Genomic DNA, 19012 nt, shown 5'->3' with positions numbered 1-19012 from the left:
CCACAAGGGATGAATGCAGATTTCTCCAGCTTTCTCATTTCCCCTCCCCCCACCTTTTCTCAGTCACAACCCTCAGACTCAGCACCGCCTTCTTGACCTGCACTCTTCTTCCCGACCTCTCCACCCCCACCCCCTCTCCGGCCTATCACCCTCACCTTAGCCTCCTTCCATCTATCGTATTCCCAACGCCCCTCCCCCAAGTCCCTCCTCCCTATCTTTTATCTTAGCCTGCTTGGCACACCCTCCTCATTCCTGAAGAAGGGCTTATGCCTGAAACATCGATTCTCCTGTTCCTTTGAAGCTGCCTGACCTGCTGCGCTTTTCCAGCCACACATTTGTAAGCTCTGATCTCCAGCATCTGCAGTCCTCACTTTCTCCTAGATGATTCAAACACAGCTGAGCATAAAAGTTCGAGATCTGACAAGAACAAATCTTTTTAAACTGAAAATCACACAACACCAGATTATAGTCCAACAGATTTATTTAGAAGCACTAGCTTTCGGACCATCGCTCCTTCATCAGATGGTTTCTAAGCTGGAATTAGTTTATGTTGCAGTCTGTTTTTCTTAAACAGTGCTGTAGAATGTTAATCGCTTTGAAATGATCATTCAGTAGCTTTACAGTGTAATTATATGCCTGGTTCTTCCTATAATTTTTGTCAGTTTTCTTTCGCTTGCTATCTGACTGATAGCCTTGACTCCTTGCCAGGAGTGTTACATGTCTGTCACAGTAAAACTGAGCATACATGGAATATTTTAGTACTAATTTGAATCTATGAGGAAAATTAACATTCCAACAAAGACTGAACAAAAAGAAGTGACATACTCTAACTCTCATGGTTGTCTATAAAAGTGCAAGAAATCTGGAGCATATCATGTCTGCTGTTTTTAAACATTACATGAAAGGAGAGGATTTAAAAATAACAGGATGCTTTATGGCCTGATTACTTATTTGATGTATGCAATGCTTATTCTTTCAGTCAGACATCATAGGTCTATTCTTTGTCAGAATTTGCATATTTCAGCAGTGACAGTAACTGGGATACTACCACCTGATGAAGGAGTGTCAGTCCGAAAGCTAGTGTGCTTCCAATTAAAACTGTTGGACTATAACCTCGTGTTGTGTGATTTTTAACTTTGGGATATAATAGTTTACAACCATGACGAGCAAAGCCCATCTCTATTTCTCATCAGCTAGAAAGTCTGTATGCAGGAAAAACAAAGTCAGCATTGCTTCATGATATTTTCCTTGATCTGCAAATAAATTGTCTTTCACTGTCTATTTTAATGAATAAAGAATGATTATTTAAGAAAGACATTGAAGGATTTTTGATGTAATTGCAACTGACAGGAGGGATCAGTGCTCTCATTTAAGGGCAGGGGAAGCATTTGAAAAGAAACCATAATTTGGTTTTGACTGAAATCAAGAGAAATACATAGTTTTGATTCAAAGCTTCCTTTTTTTTTCAAATGTTACAGATTTAATTTTGAATCTGGCACACCCTCCACCAACTTTGATACTTTTCCTGCAGCAATAATGACTGTATTTCAGGTAAGACATGATGTCGAAATATTCCACTCATCCAGTTGAAATAAGTAAAAAAGACAGTAAAAAAATTCAACCACACACATCTTGGGTTTAAAAAAGCATGTGGATTTAATTTTGAAAAATCAATGTATTGGAGTGCAATATTGCTCTTAAGCCCTTTTGTCATGCTGTCTCAAAACACTTCACAATTAATTATTGCTATGGCGGCAATCAAAATGGTATGGTGTTCAAACTAAGTTACGTAGATTTAGCTGCTCAGCTTGTGACCTTCTAAGAAATATCTTTTAAATAAAATGAATATTGTATTAAATTGCTGGATTTTGCCAGAATGTTATAAGAATTTGATAGTTTGCATGCAGTTGGGCATTTGAAGGGGTCTCTTGCATGCTGCTGTCTCCAAAGAATGAACTGCGTACCAGCAAAACTTTACTGTCCTGTAAACAGAGTTGGCAATGGGAAATAAAAATATATTTTAAGTAGATAAATGTTATGTTTTTTCCCTTTAGATTCTGACTGGTGAAGATTGGAATGTTGTGATGTATGATGGGATAGAATCCCAGGGCGGTGTTAACAGAGGGATGATTTCTTCAGTCTATTTCATTGTTCTGACTCTCTTTGGAAACTGTATCCTTGTCATTTCAAATGTGAACCTTTGAATATCAGTTGTTTGGCACAGTTCCAACAGGAACATGGACACACCTTGTTGGTTAGAGCAAGCTATAGGACCCTAGTGGCTTTCGTGAATACTGCATATTTTGTAGAACTCTTGATATTCCAATGGAAATTCTGTATTTTCTTTTGATCTTCTTGTTCTGAATCTTTATCAGCTTTATCAGCTCCCAAAAGTCATTATTGTAATGATATAAGTCAGATCACCCCGTAGCTGTCTATCCCAAATGTTAATCTGATAAATTATTCTTAGATTTTGTTCCAGATATTAGAAACGTTCTGTGATAGATTTCCATATTTGTGCTTTATAACAGATCTTTTAAGAAATCAAAAAATATATTACGTAGTCCCTTCTACTCTAAACCATGATCTTTACAAAGTTTATTCTGTCTGATGAATAGAGTTTGGACCAATCACATTATTTGTTCCATTTTATTTTGCAAACAATAAGAATGAGGTGACCTGTTTATTGAAGTTGTATTCTCCTATATCTCCAATGGTTGTACCTGTGATATTTAATATCCATTGTACGATTGTCAAAACCTTTTATCACATCTCCAATGAAAGGTCATTGACCTGAAACAATTACATAAGTTCTGGTGCTGCCCATTGCGGTGAATATTTCCAGCATTTCCTGTTTTAAATTCAATTTCCTATATTGACACTAATTTGCATTTGATTGGTTATTGTACTGAGATTTGCATCCAAGACATTCTGAAATCAGCTGTTGGAAAGTGGTCTGAGTGGCTCAGAATACATCTGTATCTGCTATGGGAAGTTACCTGGGTTTTAATTTGTTCCTTTTTATAACAAAAAGACGTCTACCATAGTGCAAGCTAATAAAATGAAGAAAATATCTGCTTTGTTAAATTAAAATTAAAATATTGCAGATGCTGGAAGTCTGAAATTAAAAATAAAACAAGTGTGCAAAAAGCTCAGCAGATCTGGCAGCATTTGTGTAGACAGAGAGAGAGAGTTAAAGTTTTTAGTCAAATAGGGATAACATTACTGCTGTACTTGGGAAGGATAATCCAGGGAGATCATTCAGTGAAGTTATATGGGTGGAACTGAGAAATAAGAATGGGATGATCACCTTGTTGGGATTATATTATAGGCCCCCCAATAGTCAGTGGAAACCTGAGAAGCAAATATGTAAGGAGATCTCCAAAACCTGTAAGAATATGAATAGGAAGGGTTTGGAAGGATATGGGCCGGGTGCTGGCAGGTAGGACTAGATTGGGTTGGGATATCTGGTCGGCATGGACGGGTTAGACCGAAAGGTCTGTTTCTATGCTGTACATCTCTATGACTGCTGTGGTTCTGTTCGCCGAGCTGGAAGTTTGTGAATCCACAAACTCCATCAACAAACACATCGACCTGGACCCAATATACCAACCACTACAGCGGACAGCTGAAACTGACAACCGGAAGCGGCAGGGACAGACCACTATAAACACCGGAGGAAACATCAAAGAAGCGCTTCGCAGGAGGCTCCCAAGCACTGATGATGTCGCCTAGCCAGGGGACGAAACGTTTGCAACAAAAACTTCCAGCTCGGCGAACAGAACCACAGCAACGAGCACCCGAGCTACAAATCTTCGCACAAACTTTGATCTCTATGACTCTATGACATCTTGTCCCTGGAACCAGGGAGGCAACATTCCATCCTGGAGTCACCTGCAGAAATGCCTGTGTGCTCCTATAGATGTTGAATGCCCCACTTTGCCACACCACTGGGCTATAAGATTAGCTCTTGTTACATTCCTGGTTGGACCGAAGGGTCAGTTTCCATGCTGTACATCCCTATGACTCTATGACTCTAATAACAGGGTTGTAACCAGTAAGGGATTTCAATTTTCCAAACATCCAAACTGGGACAGTCATAGTGTTAGGGGCTTGGATGGGGAGGAATTTGTTAATTGCGTACAAGAAAACTTTTTATTCAATATGTGGATGTACCCACTAAAGAAGGAGCAAAACTTGATCTTCCACTGGGGATTAAGGCAGGACAAGTGACTAAAATGTCAGTTGAGGAGGGGGGTGGCACTACTGGGCAAGTGATCATATTTCTATTAGTTGTAAAATACTTATGGAAAAGGATAAAACTGATGCACTTTAGGTGTGAGGTCCCACTTCAAATCTGCCTATGTTTTAAGGGGACCTCACACCTAAAGTGATTGTCTAACCTGAGGTGTTACCTCTTGTTCATTAATAAAACCTTTAACTATCTAGGGACTTGAAAGGAATCTGGATTTTGCATTTTAATTAGCAATCGACTTCCTAACCAATTAAAGGATTCAACACGGGAAGCTAGTTTTAAAGTTAATTTTTGCTTATAAATACTGTGTCTTATACTACCCTATCATACCACGTTCCAAAAGCTTGCAATTTCAAATAAACCTGGTGTTGTTTGATTTTTGACCTTGTCCACCCCAGTCCAACTCTGACATCTCCACATCATGGAGAGATGATGGTGCACATTCTATTTGTTGTTAAAGTTGAATTTTGAAATTCAAAATCTTATCGGTTAGTTTATTAGACAAGCCATATGCATCATATGCTTGATATCAAACTGATATTCTTCTAAATTATAGAAAAATAATAGCAATTATATTTTGATCTGATGATGGCAGAAGCACCAGACCTCATTACAGCCTTGTTCCAAACAAAAGGGCTGAACTCCAGAAATGAGGTCAAGAGTGTGGTGCTGGAAAAGCACAGCAGGTTAGGCATATCCGAGGAGCAGGAAAATCGACGTTTTGGGTAAAAGCCCTTCATCAGGAAGCCCTTCCTGATGAAGGGTGTTTGCCTGAAACATTGATTTTCCTGAGCCTTGAATGCTGCCTGACCTGCTGTGCTATCCCAGCACTCTTGATTCCAATCCCCAGCATCTGCAGTGCTCACTTTCGTCCAGAAATGAGGGGACAGTAACTGCCCGTGATCACAAGTTGGCATTTTAACAAGTGTAGATCTTCAGCCCCAAATAAATTGAAGTCAAAAGGAATATTCTGACACACTGGTTGGAGCCATCCCTCAAAGAAAGGAAAATGGTGATGGTAAGTGAAACACAATCATCTCAGCACCAGAACATGACTGCAGGACTTCCTCAGTACTTGGCCCAACTATCTTCAGCTACTTTATCTTTGACCCTGTAACTTAACATTGGTAATACACAAATGTTATCATCAGCAAGAGATAATCCAATGAATTACCATTGCTTTTCAAATCCCCAGCAACAATGACTTTTATTGACCAGAATAATCATAGGACGAGCTATATAAAATGCAGGTTGGAGGCTGTGAATTCTGCAGTGGTTACCTCACATTCCAACTCCCCATAAGCTGTTTATAAGGTTGAAGTTATAGAGGTTTATAAAATCATGAGGGGCAAGGTCTTTTTCCTAAAGTAAAAAAACTAGAGGGCATAGGTTTAAGGTGTGAGGGTAAAGACTTAAAAATAACCTGAGGGGTAACTTTTCCATGCAGAGGGTGTTGTGTGTATGTAATCACATGCCAAAGGTAGTGGTGGAGGCGGGTGTAATTACACCATGTAAAAGGCATCTGAAAGAGTATATGAATAGAAACAGTTTAGTGGGATATGGGCCAAATGCTGGCAAGTGGAACTAGGTCAGATTGGAATGTCTGGTCAGCACGAATTAGTTGAACCAAAGGGTCTCTTTCTGTGCTGTATGACTCTATGACGTTATGTCTGCTCTGGTTGTCTGAGCATTTTAACTTGGTGCCAATTTCTTGCCTTTTCCCTATTAAATGAAAGAACCACAGAATCATTATAGCACAGAAGGAGGCTATTCAGCACATCTTTTTGAAGGAGAACCTCACCTAATTTCATTTCTGTCTTCGTCTTTTAGGCCTAATTTGCTTCCTTTGAGATAATGATCCAATTCCTTGTTGCAATTTTTGTTTCACCTTCCCTCCACCATACTATCAGGCAGTACGTTCCAGATCCCAAACACTTGATGCGTGAAAAGATTTTCCTCATGTCACTATTGCTTCTTCTGCCATTTACCTTAAATCTATGTCCACTGGATTGCCATCCTGCCACCAGTGGGAACTGTTTCTCCCCATCTACCAGTATATGATCACTTTAGAGTTTTTGTGCACATTCACTGTCTTTTATTACCTTCATTTTGGTAACCAGACACTCTGCTGAATGTATTCTTGGCCATCGCTGTGGACAACCTTGCCAATGCACAAGAACTCACAAAGGTAAAATAAAAATGTTTTATTTAGCAAGTCATGCTTGTGAAAGCAAACGTAGTACTGAGAAGGCACACCTTTCATTTTATATAGCCAGTGTGAACATCATGCATTCCCAGACCAAGCCCAATGCGCAACTGTGCATTCTAATATAATGTGACAGTTGCGTTCCTGTGTAGCATCGTGCTATAGAAAATCACTATATCTGTTCAGTAGAAAGTTTGCATTATCCAAACAGCATCCACAATTTGTCAATCATGCTATAGCCAATTTGTATTGATGAAACACACATTATACCAGAACGTGCTGTATAAAGTTTCTTCTACTTTACTCCAACCAATGCATTTCCTGAAACAGAGCTCTTATGCAGCACTATGATACTTTTTATTCCTTTGACAAGTCGGGTAGCCTTGTGGCAGTTTTGAGTTGAGGTATAATTTCCACTGAGTCCTACACTGAAACTGTATCAGGCCTGTTTCACTTTAGTGGTTGAGCTTATTGAAAGACTTTCTAACCAATATTTTAGTTGGAATCAAACCCAGAATTCAAGGATAAGCTTCTAACCCATAGTTTGTGACATTGAGTAGATGCCATTGAAATAGCTATAAGTAGACCTGCTAGTACACACATTATCACCGCTTGTAACAGTTAATACAATGCAACAATGTCCCCTTTCTAGCTACCTATTTAAGTTTCTCACAGAGCTTTCAATGTGTCGTAATAGGATGAACAAGAAGAGGAGGAAGCTGCTAATCAGAAACTTGCACTGCAGAAAGCCAAGGAAGTAGCAGAAGTGAGTCCATTGTCAGCTGCCAACTTGTCAATAGCTGCGTAAGTAGAGACTGGTAATATTATCTTAGCTGGACTAAGGGTTAATTAAAGTAATAAAGTTACAGTTTGTCAGAATAAGAGTTTCTGTGACATTGGTTTAAAACTTTTATTCGAGTATCACATTTAACAAAGCATATTTGGAAACATTGTGGACAAGTTACTGTTTTGTAGTACGATGTTTTGATGTGTTCAGCTTGCTAATTCATGGTCTACCTGAACATTGCATTTGTGATTCATTTCATGGCAGAACTCTAATCTTGGAGATGAGGTAAGGGGTGAAATTGGGAGCCAGCAACCCAGATGCCCTCTTACCTCCTGGTGTATGCACATAATTGATATTGACATTAAATGGAAACAGGTCAAATGACTGGCACCTTAGCCAGGAAATAGAAGAATGAAATTCATATGAGGGAATTCAATCCAACAAGAGACCAAAATTATATATCTCCTGCTTTGTTGGAATTAGGGTTCAAGTCTATTTCTTGTTCTGACAGCTATACCCTAAATGCCATGACTTCTTCAAAGACCAGTTTCCCGCTGGTGTGTAACAAGAAACTGTCACTTACCTGGCAATTGGTTCTGATTATAACCAAATTAAAGAGAAAGAAAAGAATCAAGAGGAGAGTACCTGCTTTATATCACTCCCATCTCTATCTTGGGAAATATAGTGATAACGATATATTTGATTAGTATTAAAATAACATGTAATTTCTTCCTTCTTGAGGAGCCTCCAATTCAGGTTGTCCTCCAGGACAAAATCAATGAAAGCTTGGATGCTACCACAGCTCCATTTATTTCACTACAAGCAGATGCTGGAAATTTGAAATAAGATCAGAAAATACTAGAAGTAGCTGGCCAGGTAGCATCTATGGAGAGAGAAATGGAGTTAACATTTCATGTTGATGGTCTTTCAGTGGAACTGAATGAGCTATTAATTTTAGTAGGGATGGATGCCATTAGAAATGCAGTAGACATTAGTAAAATGCAACAGATTACTTCCCAGATTGATTTAAAGTTCTTCTTACCACAGAAATGAATGGGGATGCTCTAAGACAATGCAACCCTTCCACATTCACTGAAGTATTGGGTTGGGATGACAGTGATTTGGTGGGGGCAGTTGATGGAAATATAGGTTTCAATTAAGACAAATGATTAGCATTCTTGTATTGTAAATAAGATTCTATACTTCTCCATAAGAGATGGGACTGAGTATATTGCACAGAAAGTAGCTCTCTGAGATTTTCTTTCATCTTCCTCTCTTATAAAATTATGGTTGACTTTTAACCAGACAAAATCAAAGTTGAAAGCGAGGAAGGGCTACTAGACATTACAAAAGAATATACATAGCATCAATCAGAAGAGTAAGCCGTTGGGTGGAGATTTCACACTAGGCCAATGTTGTAACTTGGAAAATTAGTTCCTCAAAGCAGGATAGTGTAAAATAGCAGGAATAGAATTTGGTGTGAGTATAATAAGCATCTGTTTGCTGAAATCATCTGTAGCAGTTTCTAGCCTGATATATACATTCTGCATGTATCAGCCATGTGGATATATTTTAGTATGCCCATTGTGCCAATTTTTTGTATTTGTTGTCTATATCAGGCCAAACTGTATTTCTTTTATTTTAAAAAATCTAAATACCACCAAGACTTTAACAAAAAAACATTTTTCTTTTCCTTATTTTAAGATGGATATTCTTTATATTTATACAACGTAATTGCTCTAGTCTGGAATACTTGCAACCAAAGCATTTCTGGATTTTAAAATTTAATGTTAGAATGCCAAACCATAAGTTTATGATCTGTATAGAAATATGTACCTGTGATATTAAAACATGCCAAAGTGAGTGTTAAGACACAAAAGTGTTCATTTTCAAAACTATTTAATTGAAAATATGTCCTGATAAAACAATGAACACTGTCAAAGGTTAAATAACATCCTGCATTAACAAACGCAAATGTAGCACCCTCTCTCACTCTCTCTCATTCTCCCCGTCACTCTGTCTCACTCTCGCTCGCTCTCATTCTCGCTCTCACTCTCTCTCATTCTCTCTCTCACTCTCTCTGTCTCACTCTCTCTTACTTTCTCTCACACACTCTCTCTCATTTCTCTCACTCTCTCTCTCTCTCTCTCTATTGTTCACACAATCCGGCAAACAAGCACATTCACCACTTTTGGTTGTCAGCCTGAAATTCAAAGTCATCTGCTGGGGTAAGATGTTTATTCAAAAGGCAGACTGGGAAAAAAAAGCACAGCAAATTTTGAAGCTGCCCTCAGCTTCCCAACTCAGCTGTCACAGTTTTTCCTGCGCTCTGGACACATTTTCAGTCAGCAACTGAATTAAGATTTGCCCAACTCAGTCTGCATACAAACATCCTGGACTCACATGGCACTTAGAAAATAGAATCCCTACAGTGCAGATGCAGGCCATTCAGCCAATTGAGTTCACACTGACTGTCCAAAGACTGTTGCACCCACACCCAACCCCCTACCCTATCCCTGTAACTCTGTATTTCCCATGGCTAACCCGCCTGGCCTATACATACCTGGACACTATGCAATTTAGCATGGCCAATCCACTTAACCTGCACATTTTTAGACTGTAGAGAGGAAACCGGAGCAGCCAGAGGAAATTTGCAATTAAATATGTTACCAAAGATTGAAGAAGTTTGGGGTGGCATGGAGGCTCAGTGGTTAGCATTGCTGCCTCAAAACACCAGGTTCAATTCCAGCCTTGGGTGACTGTCTGTGTGAAATGTGGAGTTTGCACATTCTCCCCGTGTCTGGGTTTCTACCGGCTGCTCCGGTTTCCTCCCACAATCACAAAGATGTGCAGGTTAGGTGAATTGGCCTTACTAAATTGCCCATGTTGTTCAGGGAGTGCATTAGTCAGGAGGGTAGGGGGAATGGGTCTGGGTGGGTTACTGTTCGGAGGATCAATGTGGACATGTTGGGCTGAAAGGTCTGTTTCCACAGTGTAGAGGATCTGTGATTCTGTGATGAGCTCTTTGGATGCATTGTCTGCTTCAGCAGCAGCGCCCCAATGGGTTCCAGGGCTGTTGCTAATGATAAGTCAGAGAACTGTGGGACCAGCTGAAAACAAATTTAAGACAACTATTATTGTGGATGTCAAGAATTCCAGACTAGAGACGTTACATTGTGGTTATTTACTGAGCATACATTTCTTTCCCAAATAAAAGTTGATTATTTTTTGGTAAGTAATTGGTCAGAGCTTTCCCGATGACTTAAGTAGGAATGTGCACCATAGGATGTAATACAGTCATACATGCAGAAAGATTGCAGATTTTATTCCTAATTTCTGGTGGTTCAACTCTTCTGTAACAAAGCTGCTGCAACTAAGTAAATGCTCTGAAACTAGGGAAAAAGATCAAACTGATTACTCCTGTTTAGTCTTATTCAGTAATTCCTATTAGAAAGTATTGGAACATTAATTGTGAGGCATGATTGAATGTTTCCTGACACCTAAACTGTTTGAGTTTACACAATGCAAATGGTGAATTGAGCAAAGTGCCAGAGGCTGTTGATGCAAGAATCAGTGCTCACACATGAAATAAAATTGGAAAAAAACAAACATCAACTGAAAATACTTATAAAGAGAGAGCCATCAGTTGTACACCTGAAAGCCACTCAGCACAATGGAGAAACAAAGAGTGACAGAGGAGGAAAATAAGCTTGGAGAAACTTAGATATAAGATCTTTGGATAGAACACAAAGAATCTTTTAAATCTAAGCATGAAATTTCTAGCTTGTGGGTGGAGTTGGAAATAGATGCTGTTCCTTGACTTCTAAAATTTTGGTTTAAATCTAGTTTAGACATAAGATGAAAATTTCCCATCTCTTACTTAAGAGTATTCCATGAATTTAGTTTGGGCAATCTTAAAAAAATTCATACTAGGCACAAAATAATAAGAGGCAGGTCATTTGACTCAACCAATCCATGTCAATGTTATTGTTCCAATTGAGCCTCCTCTCGTTTTTCCTCATTAAAACTATCAGCAAAACCCTGTATTTCATTCTTCTTCATCTGCTTATCTAGCCTATTATTAACTGTAACTGTACTGTTCACTTCAACCACTCCCTATACTAAAGAGTTTCATATTTTCATCTCTGTTTGTGGTCATTCTGTGAGGAAGTATTATGAATTCTCCTACTGGATTTCTTGATCATTTATGTTGATAGCTTCTAGTTATGTTTTCCCCACAGGAGGAAATATTGTCCCTATATCCACTCTTGTCAAAATCTTTTATAATCTAATTGGTTATTCCTTTGTCTTTTGGCGCAGCATAGTAATCCTTCTTTTGCATTTTGGTATCATCCTTGTAAAACTTCCCAGCTCCCTCTTTAATTCTTTTTTAAAATGGTAGAAAAACTAAGAAATAGAAAAATGACACTGGTGCAGAAACAGTTATGCTCTGAAGATAGAACTGAGGTGTTTTGTTAGGGTAGAGTTGAGGATGTTTTACTTTACCAAACATTTAAACTGATAGCAGGAACTGAGCAAGTGTTCCATTCAACATTGCTAATGATACTTTTCTTTAAAAATACAAAGTTCACTAAATAAATGAAGGGAAAAATAATGAATATGTGTATTAATGTCAAAGAATGAATGTTAAAGTATAAACAAAACAGAATAGTAATTTCCCCCTATTTTTACTTTGGTAACCAAGCCTCTGTCCCAACAGCAACTGAGATTGTACATGCAGGTTAAGGGACAGGATTAAGCAACCAAAAAGGAAAAGAGAGGGGAAATAAATCGAAGGGGGCAGCTGATATAAATAATATTCCTCCAGTAATTACACTCTTTTAGATTTCTGAACATGCCTATTTAGACTACTTCATTCCAGGAAGTGCCAGAGACGTAACCTTAAAGGAACTGCCCAAGTTAAGTGCAGCTTCATCTTAGAAGCTAGGCATCAACCCATGTTCCAGATTATCTCTCAGAAATTCCATGGAAGACTCTTTAGGCTAAAGTAAATTTGAAGTTAATAAATTTTCTATAAATACGATTATAACAACATTGTAAGTCAAGATTTTAATGAATAGATTCTCACTAATTAAGGCGATTTTGTTTTGCGAAGTCAAAGTCTTCACTAAAACTTACAATTAAACATTTTAAATAAGATATTTAGAAATATCACCACAGATTAGATTTTCATGATCCCCTCTAGAAACCCAGTTATTCCCTTCCTTCCTCTCTGCCTTTTGCTATAGGAGGGCATCATAAAACTGTAGATGATTATAGCACAGAAGAGAGACATTTGGACCATTGCCTCTGTGCTGCTCTTTCTTAAATTTGAGAAATGTGGTCCTTCAAAAGAGGTTTTTTTTTATTGACTGTAGAGTATTTCCCTTCAGTATTTGTCTGAAAAGCCATTCTGTTACATGTAGTTACTTGAGTGAGCTACCGGAAAGCCAGTAGCCTTTGTAAAACCATAACCCTCCAAGAGTAGCTGCCTTCAGGAGAGCTGAGGAAAACAGAAGTAAAAAATGTTAAACTAGTCTTTGTTTACTATTGCTATGTCAGCGAGAAGAACAATGAGTGTACATTAAAGGAAATCAATTGGATTTCCAACTGTTCATCACCAGCATTCTATGGTGTAAGGTACTTGTATGTGAACATTAAGCTAAGGCAGAATCAGGCTCAACTGAGATGCCTAAAATGATTTTTATTTTAGAGATCTACATCATAGGCTCACATTGTGAAAGTAAGGAATCCAAGTTGAAATCACACAGCCATTACCTCAGGGCGGTAGTTGAGAAATTAACTGAAATGTTTGGCAGCTTGTTATCCTGAAGTAATTTTCCAAGGTTGTCTTGCAAACTTCCGAAACTGAATATTGAATAAATTCAAAGTATCAACAGCTGAATAGTAATTCATAAATTGATAATAGTATACAAAATTCCTAATGTGCTTGTGTGTCATTATCAAGTTAACATCTTTACTAAAATGACGGATGGAATAATACCTAATTCTTGTCTGTAGTTATAAGTGACATCTTACAATTCTAAAAAAATTGCATTTTAAAAATTCTCATTGTTTATCAGATTGTCAAATGGTACTGGAGAGCTGCTAATGTCTATAGTGATATACCCCAACTAGGTTTGGCACCTGCAGGAAGCAAAGGGAGTAAAGCGTGGGGAAGTTTTAAAACAAAGTTAACTTGATACAAGGTATCTTGTCATGGATGGTGCTGCACTTTGAGCCGGGCCAGCTCTGAACAACTCAATCACATCTTTTAATACATGCTTTTGTTTGTTTCAATAATCATAACTGTGTCATTCCTTCAGAACATATTGTTGTGTAGCAATTTGCTAAATGATATTTGTAAGGTTTAAAAACTGTATATTTTTATATGATAAGATATCTTGTGATACACCTGACTTTCCTGATCTGGCTACGTGGCAATCCTGGCCCAAGTAGCCTCAAGGCTCAAATTAGCTCCACATTTTGGAAATGCAAGGCTAACATTGTAATTTTAACATAACATGGAATGGTTAGAGTATTGGATTTCTTGAACATTTTGATTTAAAAAAGCATTTTGTTATTCAATTTCAGGAAAAAAAATCAGTGATTTTGTTTTTCGTTTTTTTTGCTCAGTTGAAATCAAGGAACATAAAATATTAGCCCCAGTTAGCATAATCTCTTATTTTTGTTTAATTATTATACTTTTACATTTTAATTGATCTTGTCATTTTATGATAATTTTCTATCTTTATGCCCTACCTCAGCCTCCGTATATAATGGGCCTCTCCAATAACACTATTGTGTCCAGTTGTTAGATTGGCCTGGCTAACTTTTTGATTTTCCCTCTTTTAGTTATTGACATAGTAGTCTGAATGAAATAATAGTTAAATAATTTTCTAAGTTGCAAGATGTTGGTAGATGATGACTTTTCTGAATTGAAAAATACATGCTTTTCAATATTTTGTTTAAAATTAGACTTTTAAGAGTTTTAAGTTCTTTCTCCAAGACATTTTCACACTCCTCTGTTCTTGGGTTTCGGTGTGTCATGTGCCATCTGCAGCTGAGAGTACTAACATGAGAGTTCTCAACAGGCCTCAGTATCTGCCTGTGTTACACTAAAACCTGCTGCAAGGAGGTAAGGAAAAGTGGCTAGGATGGGAGCAAATCTCCTTCCCATTCTCCTCCCTGTGCTGAGGATCCACGCTGCACTGAAAAATGCAGAAGTTTGGGCAACTGGAGATAGGCAGAGTGAATCCTGCTTGACAACCCCCAGTATTCAGTGACAATATTATTACAAAAGCAATGGAAAAATAAACTTTTAAAGATGGCAATTAGCTGATATTAATTAACATGGTGATAGTAATATCAAATATATATCACATGAGTGTCTCCACCTAAGGTTCATCTAACCTGGTTTGAAAAAAAGCCAGTTCTACCACACTCCAGAATCCAATACTCAAACCTTGAAGGTAATTTGGTATTCTTGAATATTAAGTGATAAAGTTACTTGAATTTTCTCCCAAGAGGCAATGTTGATTTTAAATCAAATTTTTAGCAAGTTTGAAAACAAAAATTAACCAGGACAGTCATGAATACAGAATCCCAGGATGTATACACTTCAGCTGGTGTTCAGTAACAAAGAACATGCTTCTGAACTTTGACACTTTTTCCACATGTCTGAACAGTACAGAGAGGGTAAGAGCCCCTTCCCCTAGGACCTCAATGTACTACAATGATGCCTGCACTCAAATGTAAGTACTCATGCAGTGCAGATTACAGAAAATCTAGTTTCCCTCTAAAAATCCAGATAACTCACTTCATGATCACTTTTGTAATTATTCAAAATATTTTGTATATATAGCATACAGTCCAGATTTGACATAATTGAGTATATCTCAGCATTGCCTGACTATAAATCCCACCTTTGTGTTTCTTGAAACTGTGAAGATAATTCTATGCAAAATATTTGCTGTATAAGTTTGTAAAATAGAATAATATCTTGTACATCAGTGGTATTTATATTGTATGTTTTGTTGTGTTTCTTAGTTATTTTCATGTAAATATATTTGGATTGTAAAACCACAAATTACTTTGAAAATTATGTTTGCATGCTAAATGTACAATAATATGGTTTAGGTGAAACTAGGTTAGTTCATTGATGTTTAATTTCTGAACTCTGTGTTTGAATCTAATACAAACAGTTTTGTCTACAGACTGAGGAATGAATTTAGGTCATTTTCAAGTGGGCCCACTAACTTTTTAGTTGTAGAAACGTTGATCTTATGATAGCTGGTCTCCAATCATTTCACCCTGCTCTCCCTCCTTTGGCCCCTCAACCACTCTCATCTCCTTGCTATTTTATTCTTGTGAAAAATGAATGGATTCTTCATTATTCAAATAATGAAAAGAAAATGCAGAAGGTATGTAATTTTGTTTTAATACCTCAATATTTTTTTTCTCCTGCCTATTCTAAACAGTGCTCCAACTAAACCTAGTTGCCTCTAAGTTAGAATGCTCATATTTTTAAGTCAGAATTTCCTAATGTGGAAACTTCAGTTCTAGATCTGAACTCTCAGTTGATGTCTCGTGGGATATGCGGAATGGGTGTCTGACACCTCCTTCCTTTCCCCCATCAGGTGAGTTGTTGAAAGCCCATAAACCCTTGCTTCATTTAGGACCAAATTTCTGGTATGATGATGGTTGTAGCCATGAAAGCAATATTTGCATTGTGGTCTGTTCGACTGTTAATTAGCCTTCAAATTCATCTAAGAGAAGAGTGTGAAGGTATGAAAACAACAATAACAAGAAGTTGATTTGGACTCCAGAAGAGATAAAGAAAATGTGTAGTTTTGTTTCTTTTTCTAAAGTCCACATACTCTGTTTGTGAGACGTTCAAAGTTCATCCTGTGGTCTGTGGGGAAGATTGAGTCCTTGTTATATGGTAGAGTTTACATATTTACATATATAGTTGAAATCTTATTCAGTGTATGATTGATAATATATATTCTGGCCACATCTGAGGATTAATTCAGGATTCCTCATTGGGGAGTGGATATAGAGAGGAAAATTGTGATTCTCTTGCAATAATGGGTCTGACATCTGGTGTCACTTATTAGATCTGGATATAGAGAATGAGGCCATTATACAATGATGTTTGTAGTTCCAATTAAGTCAAACTGATTGATAATGTGCGTTTTGGTTCTGTAATAATTAGCATAGTTCATTATTTAGCTTGAAGTACTATTTTGTAACTTCTAATCTCTGTGAGTAAAGCTGAAATCCATAATTTCCTTTTTCCATTGTGAAACTCGAGCTATTGTTCACACTCACCTGTGGAGCAGCAGAAGTTATCACATACCATGACATTGACATAATAGAAGCAGTGCTGACATCAAATGGCATTTGTAATAGGAATTGAGTTGACATTTCTTTATTTTAGTTTGTATTTATTTTATGTCCATTTGATTTAATGTGTTTTCATGATGTACTTTACTTTTAGTAACTGTGGTCCTTAGTAAGAAATGGACCTAAGTTATATGGAGCCAACAGCTGAGTTGTATAAGGTGAAATTGCTTTAGATATTGTCATATTACTTAAATATTATTTATTATTTATATGTATTATTTTGAGAATTTGATTTCCACAAACGCTTTATGACAGGCTGGGCAAGATTTTACCAGCCCTAATGAGAGTGGGAATTAGAAGGGGGACTAGTTAAAAGGCATAGACCCATATTCAACCAGCTCCTTTAAGTTATCTCACAGCATTGTTGTGAGATTAAGGAGCGGATGAATTATGAGTTATTAATAAAAAGGATGTATTATAGCATAATCTGTCACCCTGTGGCATATACTTCACTTTACCACTAATAAGGGAGAAACCCTGATTCAATGGTGAGCTGATGACACTAATATAGGTGGGAAGGCAAGTGGTAAGGATAACAGAATCCATACAGGGATCATCATACTCACTTGAGTCGAGCAGGGAAATCAGGTTCTGCTGTTCCTGGAGTCATCATGAAAGTTTTGTAATCCACAGTATTGTTAGGAAGGGAGTTCCAGGATTTTGACCCAGTGACAATGAAGGAACAGTGACTTATTTCCAAGTCAGGGTGGTGAGTGGCTTTGACTGGAAGTTGAAGGTGGTGGTATTCCCATGTATTTCTGCTCTTGTCCTTCTAGGTAAAAGTAGTTTTGGAGTTGGAAAGTGCTGCTAAAGAATCTCTGGTGAATTTCTGTAACACATCTTGTGAATAGTGAGCATTGGTGGTGGACTGACTGAATGTTTGTTTGTGGATATGATACTAATCAAGAATTCTGTTGATAGCCTGCAGCACCTCATGGATATCTAATCTGAGCTGCCAGGTTTATTTTGATTGTATTCCATTTTACACTGAGTTGGTGCTATTGTATTACATCATAACTGGGCAGCACGGTGGCACAATGGTTAGCACTGCTGCCTCACAGCGCCAGAGACCCGGGTTCAATTCCCGCCTCAGGCGACTGACTGTGTGGAGTTTGCACGTTCTCCCCGTGTCTGCGTGGGTTTCCTCCGGGTGCTCCGGTTTCCTCCCACCATCCAAAAATGTGCAGGGTCAGGTGATTTGGCCATACTAAATTGCCCGTAGTGTTAGGTAAGGGGTAAATGTAGGGGTATGGGTGGGTTTCGCTTCGGCGGGTCGGTGTGGACTTGTTGGGCCGAAGGGCCTGTTTCCACACTGTAATCTAATCTAATCTAATCTAAACTGGACAGTGTGTACCAAAAACCAGCTCCGCTATTCAACAAGCCATCATAAATGTAGAAATACCCACTTAAGTCATGAACGTGTTCATTTTACCTGACTGCTATTGTGGACAAAATCAATTCACACTAGGTTGTATCATTAACACAAAAAAAAACCTTTTTTATTGTAAACAAACTTATTTACTCTTTAACAAATGGCAAAGACTAAAGAAACACATCCACTATTATGTGCCTTGAATAGTATCCTTTTAAAACTGCAGTCTCTCACACATTAATTCATGAATAAGACAGACAAAAGCCAGACTATTTGACATAAATATTACGGGTGTAAAATATAGACAGTTAAATAAATTCTGTAGGTCAAGAATCCAGACCAATGTAGTGAGTTATTTCTCATCATTCTTTTGATTTTAACAATGATAACACAATGTCATCTGCAGAACCATGATCATTCTTTGATTTGATGACTGATCACATGGACCTAGGTCTTTTCTTGTTTTAGAATCTTTATTTTTAGAGTCTTTAGGTTTTCTGTCTTTTCACACATGCAAAAAGAAGGGAGAGAGAAAGATATTTTCCATTTGCGGGCTCTGAATGTTTCTCGCTGCACTCTTCTTGCAGGTCTGTAACAAAATATAGTTGGACCAATCTGAGAGCAGTCATCAGGCAGTTTTTCCTTAACTAAGAGACCTTGATGCCACTGTGTCTCATAATGTAACAACTCACATCTCCAAAAACAACATTATCTTCTACAGCTGAAACTGTACACTACACAATCCAACTTGGTTTTCAAGTTGAAAAACTCTACTGGTATTTTAGCTGTATACCATTGAATATTCCAGTCCAGGTTATGGTTCAAAAGGAAAAATATATGGTCCCTTACAATTGCCATACAATTCTTCATTGAGGTACTGAAACTTTATCTCCACAAGGACTGTTCATTGATCACTCCTGCAATGATGTTACGGACAAATGCATCTGCAACAGGTAAGTTAATGAAGACAAGGTCAAATAGGTT

The 19012-nt window shown here is 37.7% G+C and overlaps 1 protein-coding gene across 1 annotated transcript in view; it reads left to right on the top strand.

The window, feature by feature from the left end:
- LOC122552384 (voltage-dependent P/Q-type calcium channel subunit alpha-1A-like) overlaps positions 1-19012 on the top strand; it is a 603273-nt gene that overhangs the window by 389989 nt on the left and 194272 nt on the right. Inside the window, exons 16-19 of the mRNA XM_043695134.1 lie at positions 1479-1551; positions 2055-2172; positions 6376-6443; positions 7159-7265. Of these exons, the coding sequence (XP_043551069.1) occupies positions 1479-1551; positions 2055-2172; positions 6376-6443; positions 7159-7265 (366 nt within the window). The remainder of the gene's footprint in view (positions 1-1478; positions 1552-2054; positions 2173-6375; positions 6444-7158; positions 7266-19012) is intronic.

This window comes from Chiloscyllium plagiosum, chromosome 8 (genome assembly GCF_004010195.1).
Source record: "Chiloscyllium plagiosum isolate BGI_BamShark_2017 chromosome 8, ASM401019v2, whole genome shotgun sequence".
Lineage (NCBI taxonomy): Eukaryota > Metazoa > Chordata > Chondrichthyes > Orectolobiformes > Hemiscylliidae > Chiloscyllium > Chiloscyllium plagiosum.
Note: the sequence above shows the minus strand (reverse complement) of the source record. Positions and strands in the feature narration are given on the sequence as shown.